This window comes from Rhipicephalus microplus, chromosome 4 (assembly GCF_043290135.1).
Source record: "Rhipicephalus microplus isolate Deutch F79 chromosome 4, USDA_Rmic, whole genome shotgun sequence".
Lineage (NCBI taxonomy): Eukaryota > Metazoa > Arthropoda > Arachnida > Ixodida > Ixodidae > Rhipicephalus > Rhipicephalus microplus.
Genome location: NC_134703.1, coordinates 202,444,808 through 202,466,613, shown reverse-complemented (window position 1 = coordinate 202,466,613; position 21,806 = coordinate 202,444,808). Strand labels below are relative to the sequence as shown.

At 42.0% G+C, this 21,806-nt stretch overlaps 1 protein-coding gene across 6 annotated transcripts in view; it reads right to left on the bottom strand.

Annotated features, from left to right (window-relative positions):
* The window catches only part of Hr3 (nuclear hormone receptor 3 ROR-beta), a 181,984-nt gene that overhangs the window by 35,378 nt on the left and 124,800 nt on the right, over positions 1–21,806 (bottom strand). For 4 of the 6 annotated variants that reach the window (XM_075893943.1, XM_037423644.2, XM_075893945.1 and 1 more), the window contains 4 exons: positions 17,973–18,204; positions 11,005–11,219; positions 9,885–9,917; positions 3,280–3,401 (listed from right to left, as the gene is read on the bottom strand). In XM_075893943.1, the coding sequence (XP_075750058.1) occupies positions 3,280–3,401; positions 9,885–9,917; positions 11,005–11,219; positions 17,973–18,204 (602 nt within the window). The remainder of the gene's footprint in view (positions 1–3,279; positions 3,402–9,884; positions 9,918–11,004; positions 11,220–17,972; positions 18,205–21,806) is intronic. The other 2 variants (XM_075893944.1, XM_037423645.2) reach the window with 1 other exon arrangement.

The window sequence follows — 21,806 nt, the reverse complement described above, 5'->3', positions numbered from 1 at the left end:
CACAGGAAGTTGGTCAAAATTTGATCTTGAGAAAACTCATTTTAAAGGATAAGTGAAGTCTCATCTATGCGGAAAAGGTATGTTTTTGAAGGTGACCATGAGATCTTTGCAATAGTGGTTATTTTGAGCATGAGTCTCCTCATGCAGCCAGGCGACCATTTGCAGGAGACAATAAGCTCTTTTTAGTAGCCTAATTGTGCTCTTTAAAAGCAATTCTAACCTACTTCAAGTTTTACTGAAATTTTCATTTTTCGCCTTGCATCTTCCTTTAATTTAATATTTTCTGTATATGGCAGACTATATCTTCTGTAAAATGGCTTCTCGTAGTCTTAATATACCGCCATAAACATAATAACTAAGATTGTGAGATGCAATCACCCACTGAAAAGTTGTTTTTGCCTTATGGTGCCTGTGCGTCATGGCCTAATTTCTGCCAAGCAACAGTTGGCACTTAGTTGCACGGTGGCATCAGTGGCACCAAACGGCGGGAGGGAGTTCAATGTGGTCGTATCAGGAGCTTTTGGGGCTTGGAACTGCTGTGAATGGTCGCCTTTCACAGGAGGTCCGTAGAGACGATGTTGGCGATGCCCATAATACCTAGAGGGGAATCTGACGCTACTGTCTACGCAGGCTCTTTCAGCGGCGCGTGTACCCCCATGGGGATTATAACTTCAGATCTGCTTCGGACGGATTACAGTCTTGAGATTCGCAACACTTCTATGCCAAGTATAAAACAAAGTGATATGAAGGCATGTCTAATTGAAACATTTTGTTGTATGCAAACTTTATTGCAAAAGGTTTTTGTGACTATGCAATAGAAGTTAAACCTAAACAAATTTAACCACCAGGGTGTTCCTCGCTCTGCCTCTGCGTTCCAGATTTGCATCAAGATATCATAAAATATTTTTCCTGCACTTGACAGCAAACATGCTTTTTTTCGCTTGAAAGTATGCATTTTTTATTTATGTATATAACAGTAGAGCACAAAGTGAGAAACACTCAACGTCTTCTGTTATGCTAGATACGTCTGTCCAAGTCCTCTGCCCCCATCGCACCTCTCGTTTTGTTCTGAAAATGGGTCAGAGAAGCATGCCAGTGCTTCTGCTTAGCTTCGTCGTCACTTTGCAGTCGATTCAAATGAGTTTAGGCAAGACGCGCTCATGAAAAAACATGAACTTGATACAACAACCTGCATTGGCATGAGACGCTACATCTATGCACAGCAGTGACTGGACGACGGTTCGTTTAAACTGTCAAATGCGACTCGTAAAGCTTCAGCATTGCAGCAAATCAAGAGTCCTAGTGGTTTTCAGCTTCTTCAAACAACAAAGGCAGTGCTTCAGCGCTTTCACCACACCCCACTACCAATGCTGCATGAAGAACGAAACTGAAACCATAGAAAACGATTTGTAGAAAGTTCGCTAGCTAACGCTATTCACTCTGAAGCCTGTGCTTCCCATAATTTCCATGGGGATACACGATCGCAGGGCCAGATTTTTCTCTAGGTGTTATGGTATGAAACTCTATGGCGGCGCCACATTCCCAATATACCCTGTGTGCTATAGGTTGTCTGTGTGTAGTTTCATTGGCCTTACAATGGGTTATATGCCATGGTTACCGCAAGATTTGGCTGGCAAACTCGCCATTATATGAAAGCTCTCAACAAATCACATGTTTGTTGTTCATGTGAACTGCATCAATGAGCAGCCATTTCGAGATTCCACAAAATGAGGCATATTAATGTCTGAGCACAAAGCATGCTGCTACATAGACTGCTACAGAGACATCACCCACCACTGCATCCCCACCATCGGCTAATAGCTGTGTTCACCTAAGAGCGGCAATAAGCAAGAGAGGCAAAAAAAGCGAGGAAAAAATTGGCGAAGCTTGCACTAAATCAAGCAATACTTGAAAGAGCAAAGCTTCACAACTCTGAAGATCTGGTTTGTTTCTGGGCCTTCGCTGGGGGTTTTCCTACATTGATTCTTTAGTCAGTGCAGAGAGGTTCAAGCTAGAACAACAGAGAGTCACAGAAAGATGTTCGAACTCCGAAGACTTAGTTGCCTTTCCTAACATACTCAGGGTCTTTGGCTCGCTGCTATCGCTTTGAAACTATTTGTTGGGCTAGCTGTTGCTTTCTTCATTTTTAGTAGAAGAGTAGTGAGACTTACCTCATTTCTGCTGCAAGCACCCGTTTATGATGATAGTTTTCTGATAGGCTGCAGAGGCGTACATAGTACTTGTCTCATTTCTTTATAGGCTAGCTTAAACAGCTTCACCATTGAAGCAGATTGGGCTTGCATGTGGCACTGACTTCCTACTGATTTGGAATATAGTAAGTATCTGATAACAAAGTTCATTGCAAAATACGACATGCGCAATACATGTTCTATTGATCAATCGCTCTTGACAGTTTCTAATCAAATTTGATGTAATTTCCCCTTTTATAGTGCCACCAAGCATTGTCAGGCAGGAGCCTGCATGAACTGACTTTTGTAAGGTCCTATATGACCGCAACCACACATATGTTGGTCTGGTCTCGTTTTGTAGCAGCGTAAATACAGTCAAACCCCTTTATAAGAGACACTGACCTAACAGATATGGGTGTAAAAGACACCAGTGTGAGCTACATTAAAACAGGGTTTGGTAAGACATTGCATCCTGCTTATGAGAGACACCTGAGACAAAAATCGCTTTCTGTTTCCTATAAAGGGTTTTCACTGTACTAGTTTTTAATTTCTTTGAGCAGTGCATCACTGAATGCAGGTCATCGAGTTGACATTTTCCAAAAGTGTGGACAAGTTCTGAAAGCAAAAGCAGCCCGAGATAGTGCATCCCAAGCACATAACGTAGAAGCTGTAGAATAACCTACCAGTGGGAAGCTAAGTATGCTGAAAAGTCGCGTGAGACAATGAAACAATAGTAAGCATGGTAGCTCATTGCCTGCTGATAATAAAGTCAAGGCAGGAGTCCAGGACAGGATGGGAGCTCCAAGAGAGGAGAAATTCTTCAACACCGGTTGTCTCTGAACAGTTCTCACCAATGCACTATCTTGAAGTAAATGAGAACAATAGTTGAAACGTTGGTTCCAGGCATGTTCAAATGGTTTCCATCTCTGTTTGTGCAGCTGTCACTCAGTGTAAAATAACAAACTTGTTGACAAATGTGAAAGAGGATGTTGTGGCGACTGTCGTATCGTGTGCTGTCTCAGTATAGTACTACTTGCTTTTCAAATGGAAGTCAGAACTTGTGGATGCCACACGTTCAAATGTCACCCACCATATTTTTGTAGAGCATGACTCGAGAGATGTCTAGTGGCTTTCTCATCAGCTCCTGTATCTGTTCCGTACTGTAGAGGCAGGTGCGGTTGTGCGCGTCCGATACAGTCTTCGCGAGCAGATCTGCGTACCACGCCACAAACAACACATCAGCCCGAGCAGAATGCCTCCTTTAAGACGATGAGAAGTGACAGACAATGATGCCAAGGGGTGTTATTACAAGTAACTGTAATGTAAACGTGAGGAAAGAAAAGTGGATGAAAAGATATCTTGCCACCAGCAGGATCCATACCTGCGACCTTCGAATAACACATCCGATTCTTTTCCACTGAGCTACAGTCGTGGTGATCCCTCTGTGCAAGTGTCAGTCAGCGCGCATGTTGCCATTGTGGCGAGTGTGGAACACTTTGCCAGTTGGCATCACGTGACATGTCATAATCTTATCATGAGTTAGCAGCTGACAAATAATCCCTTGCATACTACCTGAAGGCATCAAATCCAGTCTGTCTGTTTTGTGTCTAACAAAGAAAATGAACCCTTAAATTTACACTTGTTTTCTTCATTCTTAGCGAAGATCTAGCTCTGGCAGAATTGATGCCTTCAGAATGTGCCTAAAGTTCACGGACGTGCGAAAACGTCATGGCTAGCACACTACTTCGTGCCAATATGTTTGCTGTTAAGCGTGCTGTGAATGAAGATTGAAAAGGATGCCGTGTATGCTGCGTGCCTGGGTGTTGATCTGGTTACAAAGAAAATGACAACAAATTGCATGTTGCCTAGAAAGCAAACGACGGGTCTGCAACAAGAAACTGGTAGTTTCACATTTAATCCCCTGCAGGTGTGCGAAAAGCACTTCGATGAGAGCGAGATCTTTCACGTCAACCAGTGGCTAATCAGATGAGTTAAGGAGATGTCGCACGATGTTCCAAAACTTTTGCCGAACACCGCACCAAGGATTTTGCATGGCCTTTTTCCTGGTTCACTTGAATATATATGTGCATTTCTTTCTTTTTCAATTTGTGGAGGATGAGACAGTTAAAAAGTTTAGCTAGTCAAACTACTTAGGCTGACAGCACTTTAGAGCTGTGAAGATGTTTCACATGCTTGCTTTTATATTACGATGACAATAAAGATGCAACAGTTTGGCACAGAACTTTCTTCTGTTAATTATATGCATGACTATGGTGCAACGAAGAAAAATTGTGTTTAAGAACACGAACACAGGACTATCATGTTCACTTCATTGAAAATAAGTTGGCTACCTTTTGTCATTTAATAATATTGCCACGTTTAATCATATAACCCGCGACAATATCCTCACACAACTGCACTCTAGTTGTAAAAAAAAACCTTGGGTTTTAGGTGCGAAAAATATGATATGATTGTTAGGTACATCATTTAGGTTAATTTTAAACATCTTTCATGCATGCATTATTTGAGTACGATGGCATATAAATTTTGCCACAAGTTACACTAGCCTCTGAAAACTCAGTTTTATCCATCATCCTCAATTGTGTGTAACTGTATTCCGTTCCTCATCTATTTGGTGGAGAAATGAAGAAGCAATCTGACTTCATTTGTGAAAACTAATTCGCTGAGCAGGAACAAGGCAGGGATAAGTACTACCCCCCAAACATTCCCACACTTCTCCTAACTACTCTAGCCTTCATCCCTGCCTACTGTACTCTAGCCTTCATCCCTACATCTTCATCCCTGTACTCTAGCCTTCATCCCTACATCTTCTTTCCAAAAAAGAGTGTCGAAATAAACCACAGGGAGCAGGATAAAAGATTGTATAATAAAACATCCTAATAATAGCTAGCCCATCGTGTAATAGCTAAACGAGGGTCACGAAATTATACACACAACTGTGCCACTATAAAATTGTGTGACTTTGTTATTGTTTCTTTGCCTACTGCTGAGTATCCTTTGCAGCTGTGGTAAGACTACAAAATCAAGATTTCTTGAGATGGTGTCGCTAACAAAAGTAAATGGTGCTGGACAATGCAAATGCACAGCGCTTATGTGCTTAAACCCAAGAGTGGCATAACACTAGACTGATTTTAGCAAGGAGGGTACTGTGATCACACACAGCGCTCGTGACATGTGTGCTCACTGATTTTATCACAGAGTGTCAACCGCCAGCAAGGCCAAATGCTTCTCTGCATGGTAAGATGTGTACAAGAATCGAAGATATGGGCATGTTGACAATTAGCACGACTGTCGGTTGTACAGTGCAACTAACAAAACACAAGAAAGCTCTTTGTTGTGTGTGTCCCACCGAACAGTTGTGCTATAGTACAATCTACAAGACTGTGCAGACACAAAGCAGCAAACTGCTGTTTGAGTACACAAACGTGTGAAAACATCGTGGCTAGCACACTAGGCAGGTGCACACTAAGTGTGATTCAGCAAGTGGCCACTAAGCAGTGACTTGGCTTGATTAATGTGTGCCTATCATAATGTGGCAATGTCAGTGACTGCCACGGTTCTGTGGTAGGTGAACATCGTGCGTATAATAAAAAGAAACTGAAAGACACACACCAGAGATACATGGGTCATTGCTGGGGCACTGGACAAAGGAGCACTCTTCAAGTTTGCTTCTAATTGTTAGCCACCTCAAAAAATTCTTTCCATCAAGTTCGTTTCAATCCTTTTGTTACACCTTCAACGTGCAAAGACATTTCATAATTTGTGGCACCTCCACTTCAATGCTAATGGTGCTATTTTTTTTCTTTGCTCGGAAAGTGCCTGCTGCTGCTGAATCATGCACTGGTTCAGCATCACCACATGTCTTGGTGGCACTTTCCATTCTGACACAGAATGAGAGAATATTGCGTGCAAATGAATAAAACCACAACAAAAATTAATAAATATAAAACTAAGTGAAGATTTAAGGGTTATACGCTTCAGGAGTTGTGAGGCCTGTTCAAAACCACAATATTGTTGTTTTGAAGTTCAGTTTGCCATATTCCTACAAAAGTTCATTTCTTGAACAGTACAAGAAATATACGCCAGTTTACACATCTCAAGGACTGCTTCTACAAAGGAAACCACCTAAAACGCTGTTGTGTGCAAACACATGTTGCGTTGCACTGTTGGGATGAAACAAAAATGTAGCAAGAGCACCCCAACCCCCTAGTTTGCTTTTTACATAAAAAACAGAATCACCTAAAAGCACTTTTGAACGAAGAACTTATGATGTGTCTTCGTAGCGTTGCACAGCATTTATGCAAGACTGCACAAGGTAGCTCAGTGCTTTTATCGGAATCACAATTAATGTGCAGTGGCTTCTACATAAAACAAAGGCTGTCTAAACTCATCATTTAGATTGGTACCAACCTTTACACACTCTATTACTGATTTATGGCCATTTATGAAGTACCAGCTGCATGTTTTGCTGCTGATATGAGTGGAATGCTTCTAACAATACATTAAGTGCATATATAGACCATTTAGGAATAATGTAATGCCAATAACTTTACGCTCGTTCAATGTGTGAGACTTCACATACAGCACTTAACAAAAAAAATTGAGCAACAGGACAGCGCAAATGACAATTTTGTTTTTCTTCGTCTGTTACTTTGTTTTTTTCTTGTTTTGTTTTTCACAGTAGTCAGCATAAGTGCACCAAGTAGTTTCACTGATCCGCACCCACAAAAATTCAACGAGAGAAATGAAGCAGATGGAAGGCTTTGGGCATGTGATTATTTTACAATAGCTGCAAAGCACTGCTGACTGCATAATGTTTTCAAGATTTAATCACACACATATAAGATAGTTAATTATTACAACACTTAATGTGAGGGCCTGTGTATTCAGATCAGCTCCTTCATATAGTCCATGCAGTGAGACACTCATTCACCACATGGCAATTGAAGTGGAGTATTCACAACATCTCTGCTTTGAGAATGATTAGTGTGTGATAATTATTGGATAAGTGTTCGATTATGAGCCTTGCTGCATCATTTTTAATCATCACCAGCGCTGCCTAAATAAATGGTGTCAGCAGTGCACTTAGAAGATTTGTTAGCATACAAAACCAGCTTACATGAAAGGCCCCTTTTGGTCAGCTCACTTGCACTCGTTTCATACCCAAGTACCCCCCCGCCATGGTAGTCTAGTGGCTAAGGTACTCGGCTGCTGACCCGCAGGTCGCGGGGATCGAATCCCGGCTGCGGCGGCTGCATTTCCGATGGAGGCGGAAATGTGGTAGGCCCGTGTGCTCATATTTGGGTGCACGTTGAAGAACCCCAGGTAGTCGAAATTTCCAGAGCCCTCCACTACGGCGTCTCTCATAATAATATAGTGGTTTTGGGACGTTAAACCCCACATATCAATCAATGAATTCATACCCAAGTAGAATGACCCAACTTGCGACCCCTATCACAAGCACAATTCAATGACAGAAGCGACATTTTTGCTTTTTGGAGCAGATTATAGAGCAGGAAAAATGGTGCTAGACAGCGGGCTTAAGTGTCTTCGGAGCAGAAAAAAATGCTATAGCTTAGGATTGCCATTGGCATTTTCAGAGCAGATGCATGTTCCTAACGACTCCTGCAGTCTGAAATATCACTGAAGCATCAAATAAATATTTGTATTTATTATTAAACATGCCTTATGCTAGTATTCAGCTAGTATACATGCTGTATAGACCCTTCCAAGGTTTACAAGCACAGCCCCTTGATGACTTCCGGTTTTGTCCACCGATGTGCTTTAAAAACATTGGTGAATCACAAGAGCTTTAGAAAATAGCCCGCTGATTTTCTACAGTTTCTTTCCCTTGTTTGGCAAAATATATTTAAATAAATGTTGTTTTTAGCTACATAAAAATTATGAAACATTCCTTCGTACTTTACGCACGTTTCCTTTATGTGAAAAACAAAAGACGTAGTTTCCTTACACTTTCAAAACGTGCTTTCAGTTTTGATGTTAGGAGCTGGTAAATGAGGCGACCGGAAGTTTTTTTGGGTACAATGCTTGAGACCCTGAAGCCGTCTATAGTAGCATCACTGGTGTAAATCATGGGTGCGGCGCAGGGTCAAAGGAGTTCGGAATATTCTGTGTTCAGGCTGGGGAGGACAGCCTTTGCAAGTGTTCCCCTTGAAATTTAGCTTGAGCGTGTGATATAAATGAGCTAACAGTTAAGTATAGCACAATCAACATTTTAAAAGGCTCTTTATCTTTCACTGCGTACCTCTGTTGCGTGCCCCTCAGCAGTGTGAACTATGTAAATTGCAAAAGGTGAAAAAAAAAGAGACTGAATAGAACAATTGCTCAAGCTCAGTCACCATGCTTGTTTTTTTAAATTCCATTTGAAAGCATTATTTATTTCTTACATAAATAAAAATACAACCCATAATAATAATACGAATTGGCCACCATGGCCTGTTATGTGTCACCCCTTGTGATTTTTCTGGTTTTATGCCACTGCAATGCATACTAGGATGATAGTGCGTATACAGCTTGCTTTTGGTTTCGCTTATGCTCACGGGATGGTTCCATGGTTCAACTTCATTCTTTTAAATTTGCCAACACCATTTCGAAGTAGGTTTGGAGCAGTTACTAGCAAATATTGCACTTTAGAGCAGCATGGAGCAACATTTCTCAGTTGGAGCAGTTTGGAGCAATTGGAGCAGCACTTCCATCCCTGAAAATTCAACATAATGGAGTGTCATGGGGTTTCGTTTACTGAGGGCGTCTAAGGTTGCGTTAAATCTCCTTGCACATATGCAAGCAAGCCGTCTGCTGAAATTCTGAGCAGTGTAGTAGCAAGAGCACAGGGCGACACAAGTGAAGCTAACACAAACGAAAGAATGGACAGCATCACCTCTCAGTCCTTTCACAGCAGCAGCCATGTGAGCACAAAAGAGAGAGTAAATAAACGCATCAAGTTGACTGCACAAAACGCAACTGCACTTGAACTGTCAAAGCAGGAACAAAGAGACAACATCTATCAGTAGAATTGGGAAGAGAGTGGAGGGGCAAAATTATATCACTCAACATGGTTTGATCCCTGCCAGAGAAAGTGCAATTTTACAAAAGTTTCAATAGTTATTCCACTATGATAAGTGCACCTTGCTTGCAAAAATTAGCCAAGATGCTTTCTTTAGCTCAAGCGTAAGAATCGCATGAGAAAAAAAAATTACTAAGATGAACAAGATAAAACAGCAACTTCTTGTGTCCTTTGCGGTGTGTTTTTTGTCATGCTAAGAGAGACAAGCAAACTTGGACACATAAGCAGCACGACAGAAGAGGAACAAAAGATTACAGCATTCCTGATCTTATTTCCTGTCGCACTGTTTATTTGTTCAAGATGGAAGCGCACCCAGTTCTCATGGAACCTGTATTTACATAATGTAAAGCCAACAGGGCAAGTCTTGAACAAACGGCAACTATGCAGCTGGCTTAAACGTTTTCGAGACCACTATGTCATTTGGATTCCCTTTTATTGGGATTCCCAGCACAAGACTTGGCATCTGCTTTTCAAGGACAGCAGTAAATTATTGTAGTGCGGCTAGTAGCAGTGCATGAGAAGCGACGAAAGGTCAGAAAAATGCAAAAGTATTGCTGCAAGAAAAACAGTCGAGATGCTCATGAACTAACCTTCTTGGGAAGCCGATTTCAAATCTGAATCTTCTGTGGGGCCCCGTGTGAAAGCAAAAGAGACACAAGGAAATTAGCCGACGACAAAAACAATGATCACTTTTCTGCTTGACCGCCACCGTGGTTACCTCAATGAACGAACATTAGTGCTTCTGCAAGGCCATGCAGCCAAATAGGACACTGACAAACCACCAGTACAGAAACTCAGCTAACCCGCACAGTGGTGTGGTTAAGTATGTTGTGTTAGTAACTTGACAGCACCGGTGGGCATGTTCACCAACTGACAGAAACTGTGTCACCTTGTACTTGCTTCGTATGCCTCTATTGGATTCTTAATTCTACACTCAGATGTAAAAAACAGTGGTTAGCGTGTGTGAATCAGTAGCAACAGTTGGCATAACACTGAAGTAATGGTCGCATACCTTCCTTATTGTGTTCAGTGCACAAGAGATTGGAATCGACTCTATGAAGACTAAGGAGTTGAATACAGCAAATAACATCAGCTGCTTCAACAACCTTGAGAAGAGGTTTTTGCTGTACTGGCTTAGTCCACACAGTATTCATATTTCTAGGAGGTGACATGCCCACCGAATGACAGCCAGTGTTATTATCTTGAGATCGAACTGACATTCCGGAAATCATGCATGCAGCCCTTGTTAGTGTATGAATCACATAAGCGAAATTGTTGTTGTTCAAGATGACACTTTGATGGCAATCCTCACCAATGAACCAAGAATGTGTACAATGCTAGGCAAATTTCACTTCAAGATGACCTAACAGCAATTAAACTGAAAAAATCAGCCCGAATTTTAATCTTATCAAACCTAAACATTGGCCACAGACCATAGGCACTACAGAAAAATTTGGTTTACTTTACTTTTACGAACTCGATGGCAAGTTAATCTGTCTTCACAAAAGAGTGAACAATGAGAAAGATCATGAAAGGAAGCCGTCAGCCACAAACACGCTGTCACAAACTCAAGTGGAAAGACATTGAATAAAGCCTCTGCAACAGAGTGCCCTATTGCAACTGAAATGTTGAGGCACGGCATGGAAATCAAAGAGAGAAGCCACCACCACAAGCGCCGCCACCACGCGAACCCGGAAGAAGAAGACTGACCGAGATGCGAGGCGAGGGAAGAGGCCGGCACAGCGGCTACAGGCGTGGTGGTCGAGAGGAGACCATTGGTGTCTGCTGTGGAATCCAGTTGCTGGCGCTGCTCAAACGTGGTGCTGTCCACGTAGTCGGTGCTCATCTCAAAAGCAATAGTGGGCGTGGCGGCGTACGCGTACCCGTTGGGTGTGTACGACGCCAGTTCCTCGGAGTAAGGGTATCTGCGTGCAGAGCACCAACCAACACAACAAGTTGGCGCAATTCAAGTAGCACAAACTACAAATAAAGACTATGCAGATTTTTTGTGAATACTACATGCTACAAAATGCCATGTGTCACACTCTTGCCGTCCCTTTGCAGGCACTTTCTAGCTGGTTCGAACACAGATAATTCGTTGGGGCAGTCATGAGGTAGCGCTGCCCCCCTTCAACAATTGATGCCATTTCCACATCGTCACAGCAAACTGCCTCTGTGTCTATCTTTGCTCCTCCGAACGCCTGTGTTTATGGGGATTGATACAGGAAGATTACCTCGAGTTCAGGTCCTTAAAGCTCGCTTTTTTATAGAACACCTGTACACAGTATCTCACAATGTACTGTTTAAGGATCTACTAAGTATGCTCTTCCCACCTCTCTTGTACCGCTCATTGTCCTCCGGTCTTCCAGGCCACAACGTGTTGAAGCGAGTGCGCAAAATGTACATTTTACGGAATTCAAAAACATTCTTCTATAAACTCCACCCTGAAACACTGGCGGTAAACACATGGTTAAAAAAAAAGGTATTTTTATTGCATCTGTTAACTGCTGTCTACGTAATGTGCTGGAAACGATTGAGCATTGCTTTGCCAGCTGCAAAGATGCTATTCTGTTTTGGGATATCCTTCAGTAAGCACTGAAAAAATGATTCGTCATTAATTTTCACAACACACACTATCTTCTACCAGCATCACTTGATGAAGTGCCATATGATAAGTTTTTCCTCATGGGTATGCACAGCTTGTGGAAGACACGAATGCACTACCGCAATCCTACCACCTCTTCAAGCACACATTTCATTCAAATGGCTATTCACCTCAAAGACATTTATGATGAGCTAGACTTTAGATCGGACTGGTACTCAATCTTGAAGAACCGTTTGACCTCACCCCTTTCTTGTTTGCATCACACGATGTGAAAAACTCTCAATGTGAAGAACTCATGCTGTGTTAGCCATTGAGTGTTTATCAGCAATGCTTAAGTGCTTATTGTCGCCATGTGATTGTACTTTTGTTTTTTGATTAACTCTTTATTACATATATGTTTTATTAAATACCCTGAAAAGAAAAATAGAGAGACTGGCAGTGTGGTAGAACACCAGCTCGCCACGCAAACGACCCCCGTTCAATCCCTATTCTGATCCAGAATTTTTATTACTTATTTCATTTGCACCTTTCTTGATTTTTCGGTCGTGCAAAGATGATCATTTTTCGCTCACAACCAATGACACCAACGCTGCGAAATGAGCTCTACTGAAATGAGCACTGCTGCTAGCAGTTACTTTCTGTTCAAAAAAAGGGCTAGGTAGAGCAACAAACAGTCAATGTTGCCCAGTAATGTGAACAAAGATTTCAAACTGCCCCCAAAGGCAAAACTTGGGGCTAAATAGCTCACAAAGAGGCACCTATTTTCAAGATAGGCCTTAGTATATGGTATCGATGTGAAAAAAGGCATTTATAGGAATTTAAACAATGCCAAAATAGATATTTACAGGCACTATTATGAAAGTCCTTCTTAACCTTTCATTCATGCTCCTATTTCAAAGAGGGGTGAAAGGAGCACAATAAAAGGTGTTTCTTTGCCGATTCTTTATTACATTAGATTGTAAAAACTTTAGTTATTTCTTTGATATTGTATAACTTTTTTAGTTACACTTTTCCGAAGTGCCTTTATAAAATCTTTCTTTTTTGGACCCAAACTAGCCTATGGCTATGGGTCCACGCAGTGTATGCAAATTTTTTTTGTAAAAAGTGTGACCAAAAAAATTCAATTCAATTCAATTCAAAGCAAAATAGGCAATTGCCTAAAATCCGGTCTCCACTCAACCATACCATTCTTTACACACAAAAAACGGCAAGTACCAATATTCCTGACTTTGGCAACACTTAGAATGAAGACAGCCTTGCTGAGGTGTGCAGTGTGACACATGTTCCCAATGGACAACTTGCTTTACAGTCACTGCATAAACAACGCTGTACATTTCAGCTATAAAATGTTGCAACAGACTTTTACAGGCAGACGCCAGTGTTCGTTTGCTTTCTATGACCCTCAGCACTTGGGTTTGCTCTTCGGCAAAACATGCTGCATCACCACCTTGTAGGGTATATGAGCCCTCAGTCTGAATTTATTCGCACTGCAACGTATCTCATGTGAATGTCATGAGCACATTGCAAGCTGAGGCACATGGAATTGTCAGTGCTTACTAAGCATCCAAACAGCATTTTGTGATGCTGGAAATTTACAACTCTTGCCTTCCAAGTTTAGTTAAACAAATTTACCCAACCTTTTTTTACCCAACCTTTTTTTAAATAAACCCAACAGGTTTATTTAAAGGGGACATGAATGAATGGACAGTGGTCAGAGGCCAAGCACAGCAGCCAAATCATGAGTTGTGGGGCACATATCAACCGAATAGTCAGCTATGTATCAGCTGGTACTCCCAGCATTCTGTTGAATGACAAAAAAAATCTGTGGTACGACTGTCCTTTCTTTATGGGCCTCTGTATTTGTGGCAGGGCCCCTTTCTGTGTGCCTTTTTTTCTGTGTGCCTTTCTTTATGGCAGGGCCCCCTTTCTGTGTGCCTACTTCACACAGGAGCCGAGTTTGTAATGAGCTATTTTAATTCTCCTCCATCTGCTTGTTTTACAGTACGATATGTTGGGCTAGTTGGTACATATTAGGCTGAAATACGTGGCGCAAGGTTGACAAAGAGAAAAAAAGATAAAAAAAAGACGAGACAGAAAGAGCGCCAACTCACAACTAAGTTTATTTTCATGAAGCATTCGCAATATATAGGCTCTTGGAGGACATGCGCAGACCATTTCATTCACCGCACGTGCAGGTTTTATGATGTAATAACCGATGAATGCAATCATGATATCTGGGAACCAGCAACAAACAGATATGCCTCATGTAAATACATAGAAAAAACCAAACACACCCAAGCCTGCACAAAAAAAAATGCGAGGAAAAACCAGCAAAAAAAAAGGACTGACAGACACTTCGTAGCACCCAACTAAAGTACATCTAGATCCAACAGTTGGAATTCACTGTTATGCAACACAACTGAAGGCACGCTGACGCACGAGTCACCTTTCTTCATTATGTGAAAGGCTTCGAGTAACTCCCGCGCCAGCGCTTCTCGGCTCTTTCCAAGTACTCGCGTGTGATCGAACAACGGCGTGCAGCTACACGAAGCACAGTGAAAGAAAGGGCAAATGAGACCCTGTTCCATTCCTAATTGATAAGGCATGCTCCCTTAGACGGTCATTTGTACAGCCCCCTGTCTGGCCAATATAGACCTTGCCACAGCTCAGGGGAATTTCATAAACAGTGCCCACAGCACAACACAGGAACAGCTTTACGTGCTTCTTATCGCACACCACCTTGGCACCTCTTGAAAAAATGCGGGCACAGAGCCTTGAAAGCTTATTTGGAGCAGAGAAAACCACTGGCACATGGTGCCGATTTGCAACCTTTCTCAGGTTGTGGGAGATTTTGTGCATGTATGGTACAACATGCCGTCTTTTCCTCTGTCCTTGCAATGGCTCTGGCCTCCTGCGTTCCCCCTTCAGCCTCTGCAGCAATGTTTCAGACACACTGAATAAGACCGAATAAGGAAACTTGGCTGCAGTGAGCCGCGATACCTGAATGGAAAAACTATCAAACACTGTGTGCTGGCATGACTTGAACAACGCAGAACGAAAACACATAGCAGCTATAGACCTCTTCACCACCTTAGAATGTGCAGAATCATAGAAAAGAAGTCCTTTTCTCGTTCTAGGGCTGAACTTCCAACAGACATGACCCTCGCCCAGAGTCCGGTTAATATCTAAAAACTGCAAGCTTTCGTCAATGGGCAGTTCACACGTTGACGTTGAGGATCTTTTTTATTCAGTGTCTCATAATGAACTTTTATCTTTTGTAAGGGACTGTATCGAGGAACATGGCGGCACAAGTTTTATCAATACCTCTGGCGTATCTGTTTCCAACTTCATGTCACTTTTAGAATTTTACCTTCGTAGCGCCTTTGTCTCTTTTAATAATGGGTTGTTTATTCAACGAAAGGGCATTTGTATTGGCTGCTCCATTGCACCTGTCCTTCCTTTGTAGCATTTTTTTGGCGTCTATTGATCGTGCTTTAGAAAATGTCATTGATCCAGGAAAAGTCCCTAAGATGTTTAGATATGTGGACGATTTCCTCGTGGTGCTTCTACTAACCCTGTAACGCACTCTAGCGAGGTAGATTTGGTTTTGAACCTCTTCCGACAACATGGAAAAGGCTTGATTTTTACGTATGAACTGCCCATTGACGAAAGCTTGCAGTTTTTAGATATTAACCTGACTCTGGGCGAGGGTCATGTCTGTTGGAAGTTCAGCCCTAGAACGAGAAAAATACTTCTTTCTTATGATTCTGCACATTCTAAGGTGGTGAAGAGGTCTATAGCTGCTATGTGTTTTCTTTCGTTCTGCGTTGTTCAAGTCATGCCAGCACACAGTGTTTGATAGTTTTTCCATTCAGGTATCGCGGCTCACTGCAGCCGGGTTTCCTTATTCGGTCTTATTCAGTGCGTCTGAAACATTGCTGCAGAGGCTGAAGGGGGAGCGCAGGAGGCCAGAGCCATTGCAAGGACAGAGGAAAAGACGGCATGTTGTACCATACATGCACAAAATCTCCCACAACCTGAAAAAGGTTGCAAATCGGCACCATGTGCCAGTGGTTTTCTCTGCTCCAAATAAGCTTTCAAGGCTCTGTGCCCGCATTTTTTCAAGAGGTGCCAAGGTGGTGTGCGATAAGAAGCACGTAAAGCTGTTCCTGTGTTGTGCTGTGGGCACTGTTTATGAAATTCCCCTGAGCTGTGGCAAGGTCTATATAGGCCAGACAGGGCGCTGTACAAATGACCGTCTAAGGGAGTATGCCTTATCAATTAGGAATGGAACAGGGTCTAATTTGCCCTTTCACTGTGCTTCCTGTGGCTGCACGCCGCTGTTCGATCACACGCGAGTACTTGGAAAGTGCCGGGATGCGCTGGCGCGGGAGTTACTCGAAGCCTTTCACATAATGAAGAAAGGTGACTCGTGCGTCAGCGTGCCTTCAGTTGTGTTGCATAACAGTGAATTCCAACTGTTGAATCTAGATTCGGCAGATCAACAAGTTTTAAACAGAAACATCGGTAACTTGGAAACTTGGTGTTCCGAGTGGAACATGGTAATTAATCTTGAAAAAACTGCTCACTAGTGTATCACCAACAAAATCAACAAGTTTCACTTTAAATATGATATAAAAGGGTCACAGATTACACAAGTCGAAGAATATAAATATTTGGGTGTTACAATTACCTCAAGCCTCAACTGGACAACCCATATAGTAAATACATGCTCTTCCGCACGTAAAAAACTAGGGTTTCTAAAGCACCGATTAGCTAATGCCCCCAGTTCCTTAAAGCTTAAAGCTTACAAAACAATGGTAAGGCCTTCCTTGGAGTACGCCTCCGTAGTATGGGACCCTCACACAAAAAACAATATACAAAAGATAGAAAAAATTCAGCGCCTGGCAGCCCGTTCTATTTACAGTAGGTATAGACGCCGCGATTCCCCCTCTGCGATGTTGCAGTTGGCAAATCTTGAACCTCTTGAGAACAGACGACGAGCTGCTCGACTTAACTTACTCCGTCTAATATATTTTTCTAAACTCGAAATAAAGCCAGAAAACTACATGGTAAAGGATTCTTCCAGGCCTTCCCGTCACAAACACAGCTGTAGCATCAAGCCAATTTTCGCAAGAACTAATTTATACAAACACTCTTTTTTCCCGAAATCAATCTCTGAGTGGAATTTGTTGCCCCGAAACTCTACTCTTCTTTCCCATGAAATGCGCCTTGTGTTTCCTGGCTTTCACAATACTTGTTTGATTTAACAATTTGTTGTGTGCCTGAGAGTGTGGTGCTTTGCTTATGGATTGTGTTGCAGTGGGTGTACTCAGCCCTCTGGAAACGAGTATAATTTGATGGTGATTGCTATGTTTTTTTTACATTTCGTGTATACCAGTATCAATTTTGTTGTAACTTTGTTGTACCTTTATTTTACCTTTGAACTTGCTGTACCTTTCCTGCTTGGACCTTAAATGGTTCGCAGTATATGATAAATAAATAAATAAATAAAGATGTACTTTAGTAGGGTGCTACGAAGTGTCTGTCAGTCCTTTTTTTTTTTGCTGGTTTTTCCTCGCATTTTTTTTTTGCACAGGCTTGGGTGTGTTTGGTTCTTTCGACGTCTTTACATTAGGCATATCTGTTTGTTGCTTGTTCCCAGATATCATGATTGCATTCGTAGGTTATTACATCATAAAACCTGCACGTGCGGTGAATGAAATGGTCTGCGCATGTCCTCCAAGAGCCTATATATTGCGAATGCTTCATGAAAATAAACTTAGTTGTGAGTTGGCGCTCTTTCTGTCTCGTCTTTTTTTTTTTTCTCTTTTTTTCTCTTTGTCAACCTTGCGCCACGTCTTTCAGCCTGCTTGTTTTGTAGACTGTCACAGGGCATTATCTCCAGTTCTTGCGACAAGTGTTTCGAGGGGGTGAATATTCTCTATTTGTACAGGCCCTCTTTTTTCTGCAAAGTATCGCAAGAAAAAGTTGTCTCGCAGTATGTGTAATGTTACAACAAGGGTGCACAGGGAAAATGTTATATGATTCAGATGCCATTACAGATACCCACCCTCCGTTGAGGAAGGGCACGACCTGGTTTGAGGATGACGGTGTCTGCTGCTGGTCGAAGACCGAGCTGTCAGGCGACGTCTCGGTGGCCTGCTGGGTAGGCTGCGTCGATGTGGCAGCGGCCGTCGAGGCCACCGCTCCGCCTTGTGGGCGCACCAGCTGTGCCCGGTGGAAGCGCACCTCATCTTCCACTTTCTCCCGCTGCTTCTTGGACATGCGGCCGAACTTGACCGCTGCACAGACAAACCACATCATTCACCCATAGTGCATCACGTAGCTTTCCAGTCATTTTGCGTAAGAGCTGGCAGTAATCATTGGACAGTGCTCACCTCATACACAACACCACAGTTATGGCTGCCATCTGGGGCGGTTAAATGGCCATTTTCTATCTCTAGTAGCTCAATTAAAAGGTGCTACTACACTAGACATGCATGCACTTGATGGCTTATACACCATAGTTAATTTAATATCATGTGAATAAAACACTAGAAATAATTTGTGTAAAATCTCAAGATAGTAACTACTTTCAAATAAAACTTTGTAAATATGGGCCTTGCTAGTAAATTGCCCTGCAATGCCTGCACCTTAACACGCATAATATTATTAGAATAAAGCGAAGCAAAAAATATGGAACAGAAAGTCCGACAGATGAGACAAATATTCATTCCATGCTTCACATTAGCAAGTATAGACCAACGAACTTCTGCTCTTCTAATGCTTATCATTTTACAGCGAAAGCTGTTATGAGATCACAACAAGGGCTGATTCTGCCACCGTAGTTGTCCACTGCCGCCAATGTGCGTAACCACTATTACAAAATAAACTAACTAAAACAAGGAAATTGAACCCCTGCCTCTGCGTGGCAGCCCGGTGCTCAGCTATAGCAGTACTTCAAACTCCATTACAAACTGACAGTATGTAGGCTTCATATCAGGTAAGAAATCAAGTTAACATGTGTCATAAAGTGCTTGTAATGTAACAACCAGGCATCAAACAATGCAAATTGCGTAATGAGTGGGTCGTTGAAAGCTCCAAACTCATTACAAAAGCTTCAGGCAAAATTCTTCTTTGTCACCAGCCAGAGCATCAAGAAAATGCACATAAAACTTTGCAAGTGTATAGTGGGTTCCACGCCATTACGAAAAAATGACTACAAATGGCATAGCAGATGCTTTCCCACTACACTAAAATTATGATTTATGGCATAGTGGATATCACGCAAGTGTGCCCGCCCCAAGAGTGTTTAAAGAAGGCTGTATAAAGGTCGCTCTTCCGGCTTTCGCTGTGACTCTACTGCACCTTCTGTGCATGCCTGGCGTATTTTATTGTGTTTGCTGCAGCAAATATTTAATTATCTCATGTAAATGCAGTTCAGCCTCAGATGATTTTGCATGTTACAAGATATCTGTGGTGCTAAGTTGGACAAGTGTCATAATGAATTAATTATACTGCAAATTTCCCTCATAGAAAGCCCTGACAAGCCTGCATTTTAGACCAAATGAAAATTACAGACTCTGTTCTTTACAATGATCTCGGTATATGTATTCTGTAAGCATACATGATCTATAGATACATACATATCAAACCATCTTTGGTTATTTTCAGAATTAAGCCCACCCCCAATAATATCTTATTCACGCCTTGTGCAAGCTGCATGGTACTTCCACTTATGCCTCTATCACAACACATATGTTGAGGGGATGCAGGACATGAGCTTTGGCAAGCTCGTTCATACGTAATGCTTCCTAGCGATCAATAATAAGCGCTAGCGTTTAACGTCGCGAAACCACCATATGATTATGAGAGACATCGTAGTGAGGGGGTTTTGGAAATTTTGACCCTTTGGGGTTCTTTAACGTGCACCTACATATAACCACACGAGCCTCAAGCATTTTCGCCTCCATCAAAAATGCAGCCACCGTGGCCGGGATTCGATCCCAGCACTTGCGGGTCAGCAGCTGAGTGCCTTAGACACCAGACCACTGTGGTGAGTTCCTATCGCTAGTATGCTTTGCTTAGGTCTGAGGAAGATTGGGGAGTTGCAGCAGGAGAAATCATTGAACACTTCAGCGAAACTTGCAGCCTTGTTGGAACCTTGGCTCCAGTGGCATTGTCTATTGAATCACTTCTCATCACCTCGGCTGCGCTTGCCATCCATTGGGTTGCCATCCACTATGCAGCCTGCCCAGATTCACTTTCCACTCGGCTGAATCCACTTATCTTGCATCTGTCCTGCAGCCTTTAACTACAAGTCGAGTTTCTTCCTTCGGCCTCGCACATGACAATATAGCACTCATCATAAGCAGAGGTTGCTCTCAACACGTGGGAAACAAGTGCAAGATCAGAAACTATGTCACCCTAGGTGCAATCAGGATAAAAACAAAGAAACTTAGGACTACCTTGCGAATAAATGTGAAGCTTTAGAACAAGATCAAAAAACAACTGAATAAATAAAGTACTTGTACTTACTAGATCGATTTCCCAAATTGAGCACCTCAATACATAATACGGTATTGGTTAAACTGTCAGAGCTGACTAACAAGCAGAAAAGGTATGATGTATTGAATTAAACCGTCAAATATACAAAAGCCACAACAAAAAGCAGTAGCATCAAAACTACTAGAAAGCTCTGCACAGACAAAACTAAAATACACGCCAAGAAGAATAATCACGACACTGCTGTTAGCAGTTGAAATGACAAAGTAAATGTACAAAAAAATGTGTGTTCTAAACTGTGAAGATCCTAAACTTAATTAAACTTTGACTCAAATCAAAGCTGACTTGTGCACTGAAGTTTTGGTTGTAACTACCAGTGTGGTAGAACTTATGCATTTCGTTTTGATTATGATTGCTGCTCTTGGGGGGTTGAAGGGGGACGGGGGGCAGACAAAAATATCAGAGAGGTGCCCCCCACTGGCATCTGCCACTGATTTACGGCCTCACTAACGCAGAACAGATTCCAGATAATTGACTAGTTGCAAAACTTGTGCCAGTATGCAAATCAGGTAAAAAGCAAAACATCGGAAAACATCAGCCCATTTCATTAACGTCTATGTGCAGTAAGCTTCTTGAAGACATAAAATCAAAATCAATCTGAAATCACCTTGAAGACAAGAATGCTTTCTTTTCTAATCAACATGGCTTTTGATGGAATTGATTCACTATGAAACAATTCATGACCTTTCAATTCACTGACCAACAGAAAACAGATTTACGCTATATATGTTTAGATTCATCCAAGGCTTTAGGTTGGGCTGCGAATGCGAAATTAATAAATAAGCTAGTGGAAAGGAATATAAATTACACAGTTCTTGCATGGATCAGCTCACACATTACAGGTCGAACACAACATGTCGAAATAAAAAGTGGCAAATCGAATCTGCTAAACATCACCTCAGGCGTACCACAGGCATTAATCTTACGACCTTTTCTTCTCTTGCTTTGCATAAATGATATTGATCATGCCAAAGGCGATGACAGAACTGCTATATTGTTCGGACATGATGGTCTAATATCCAGAACTATGCAGGCTGTACAAGGATGGCTAATGAAAATTAATGAATTCAAATCAGTTATGCTCCGAGTTATAAACCGCAAAAGGCATGTAGTTTAAATTATGAGACGAACTCCACAACTCTAAATGAAGCTCACTCGATAAAATACCTAGGCTTAATAGTAATTTCAAAAGACCTAAGTTATAAACCACATGTGAACAGCATTTGCGCAGCTGCAGAAAAAAGTTATGGTTCTTTCTCCGCAAACTAAACCCAGCAACACCGTCTGTTGAGCTGCTTGCCTAGGTATTTGACCTACGTAAGGCCCATTGACTATGTCA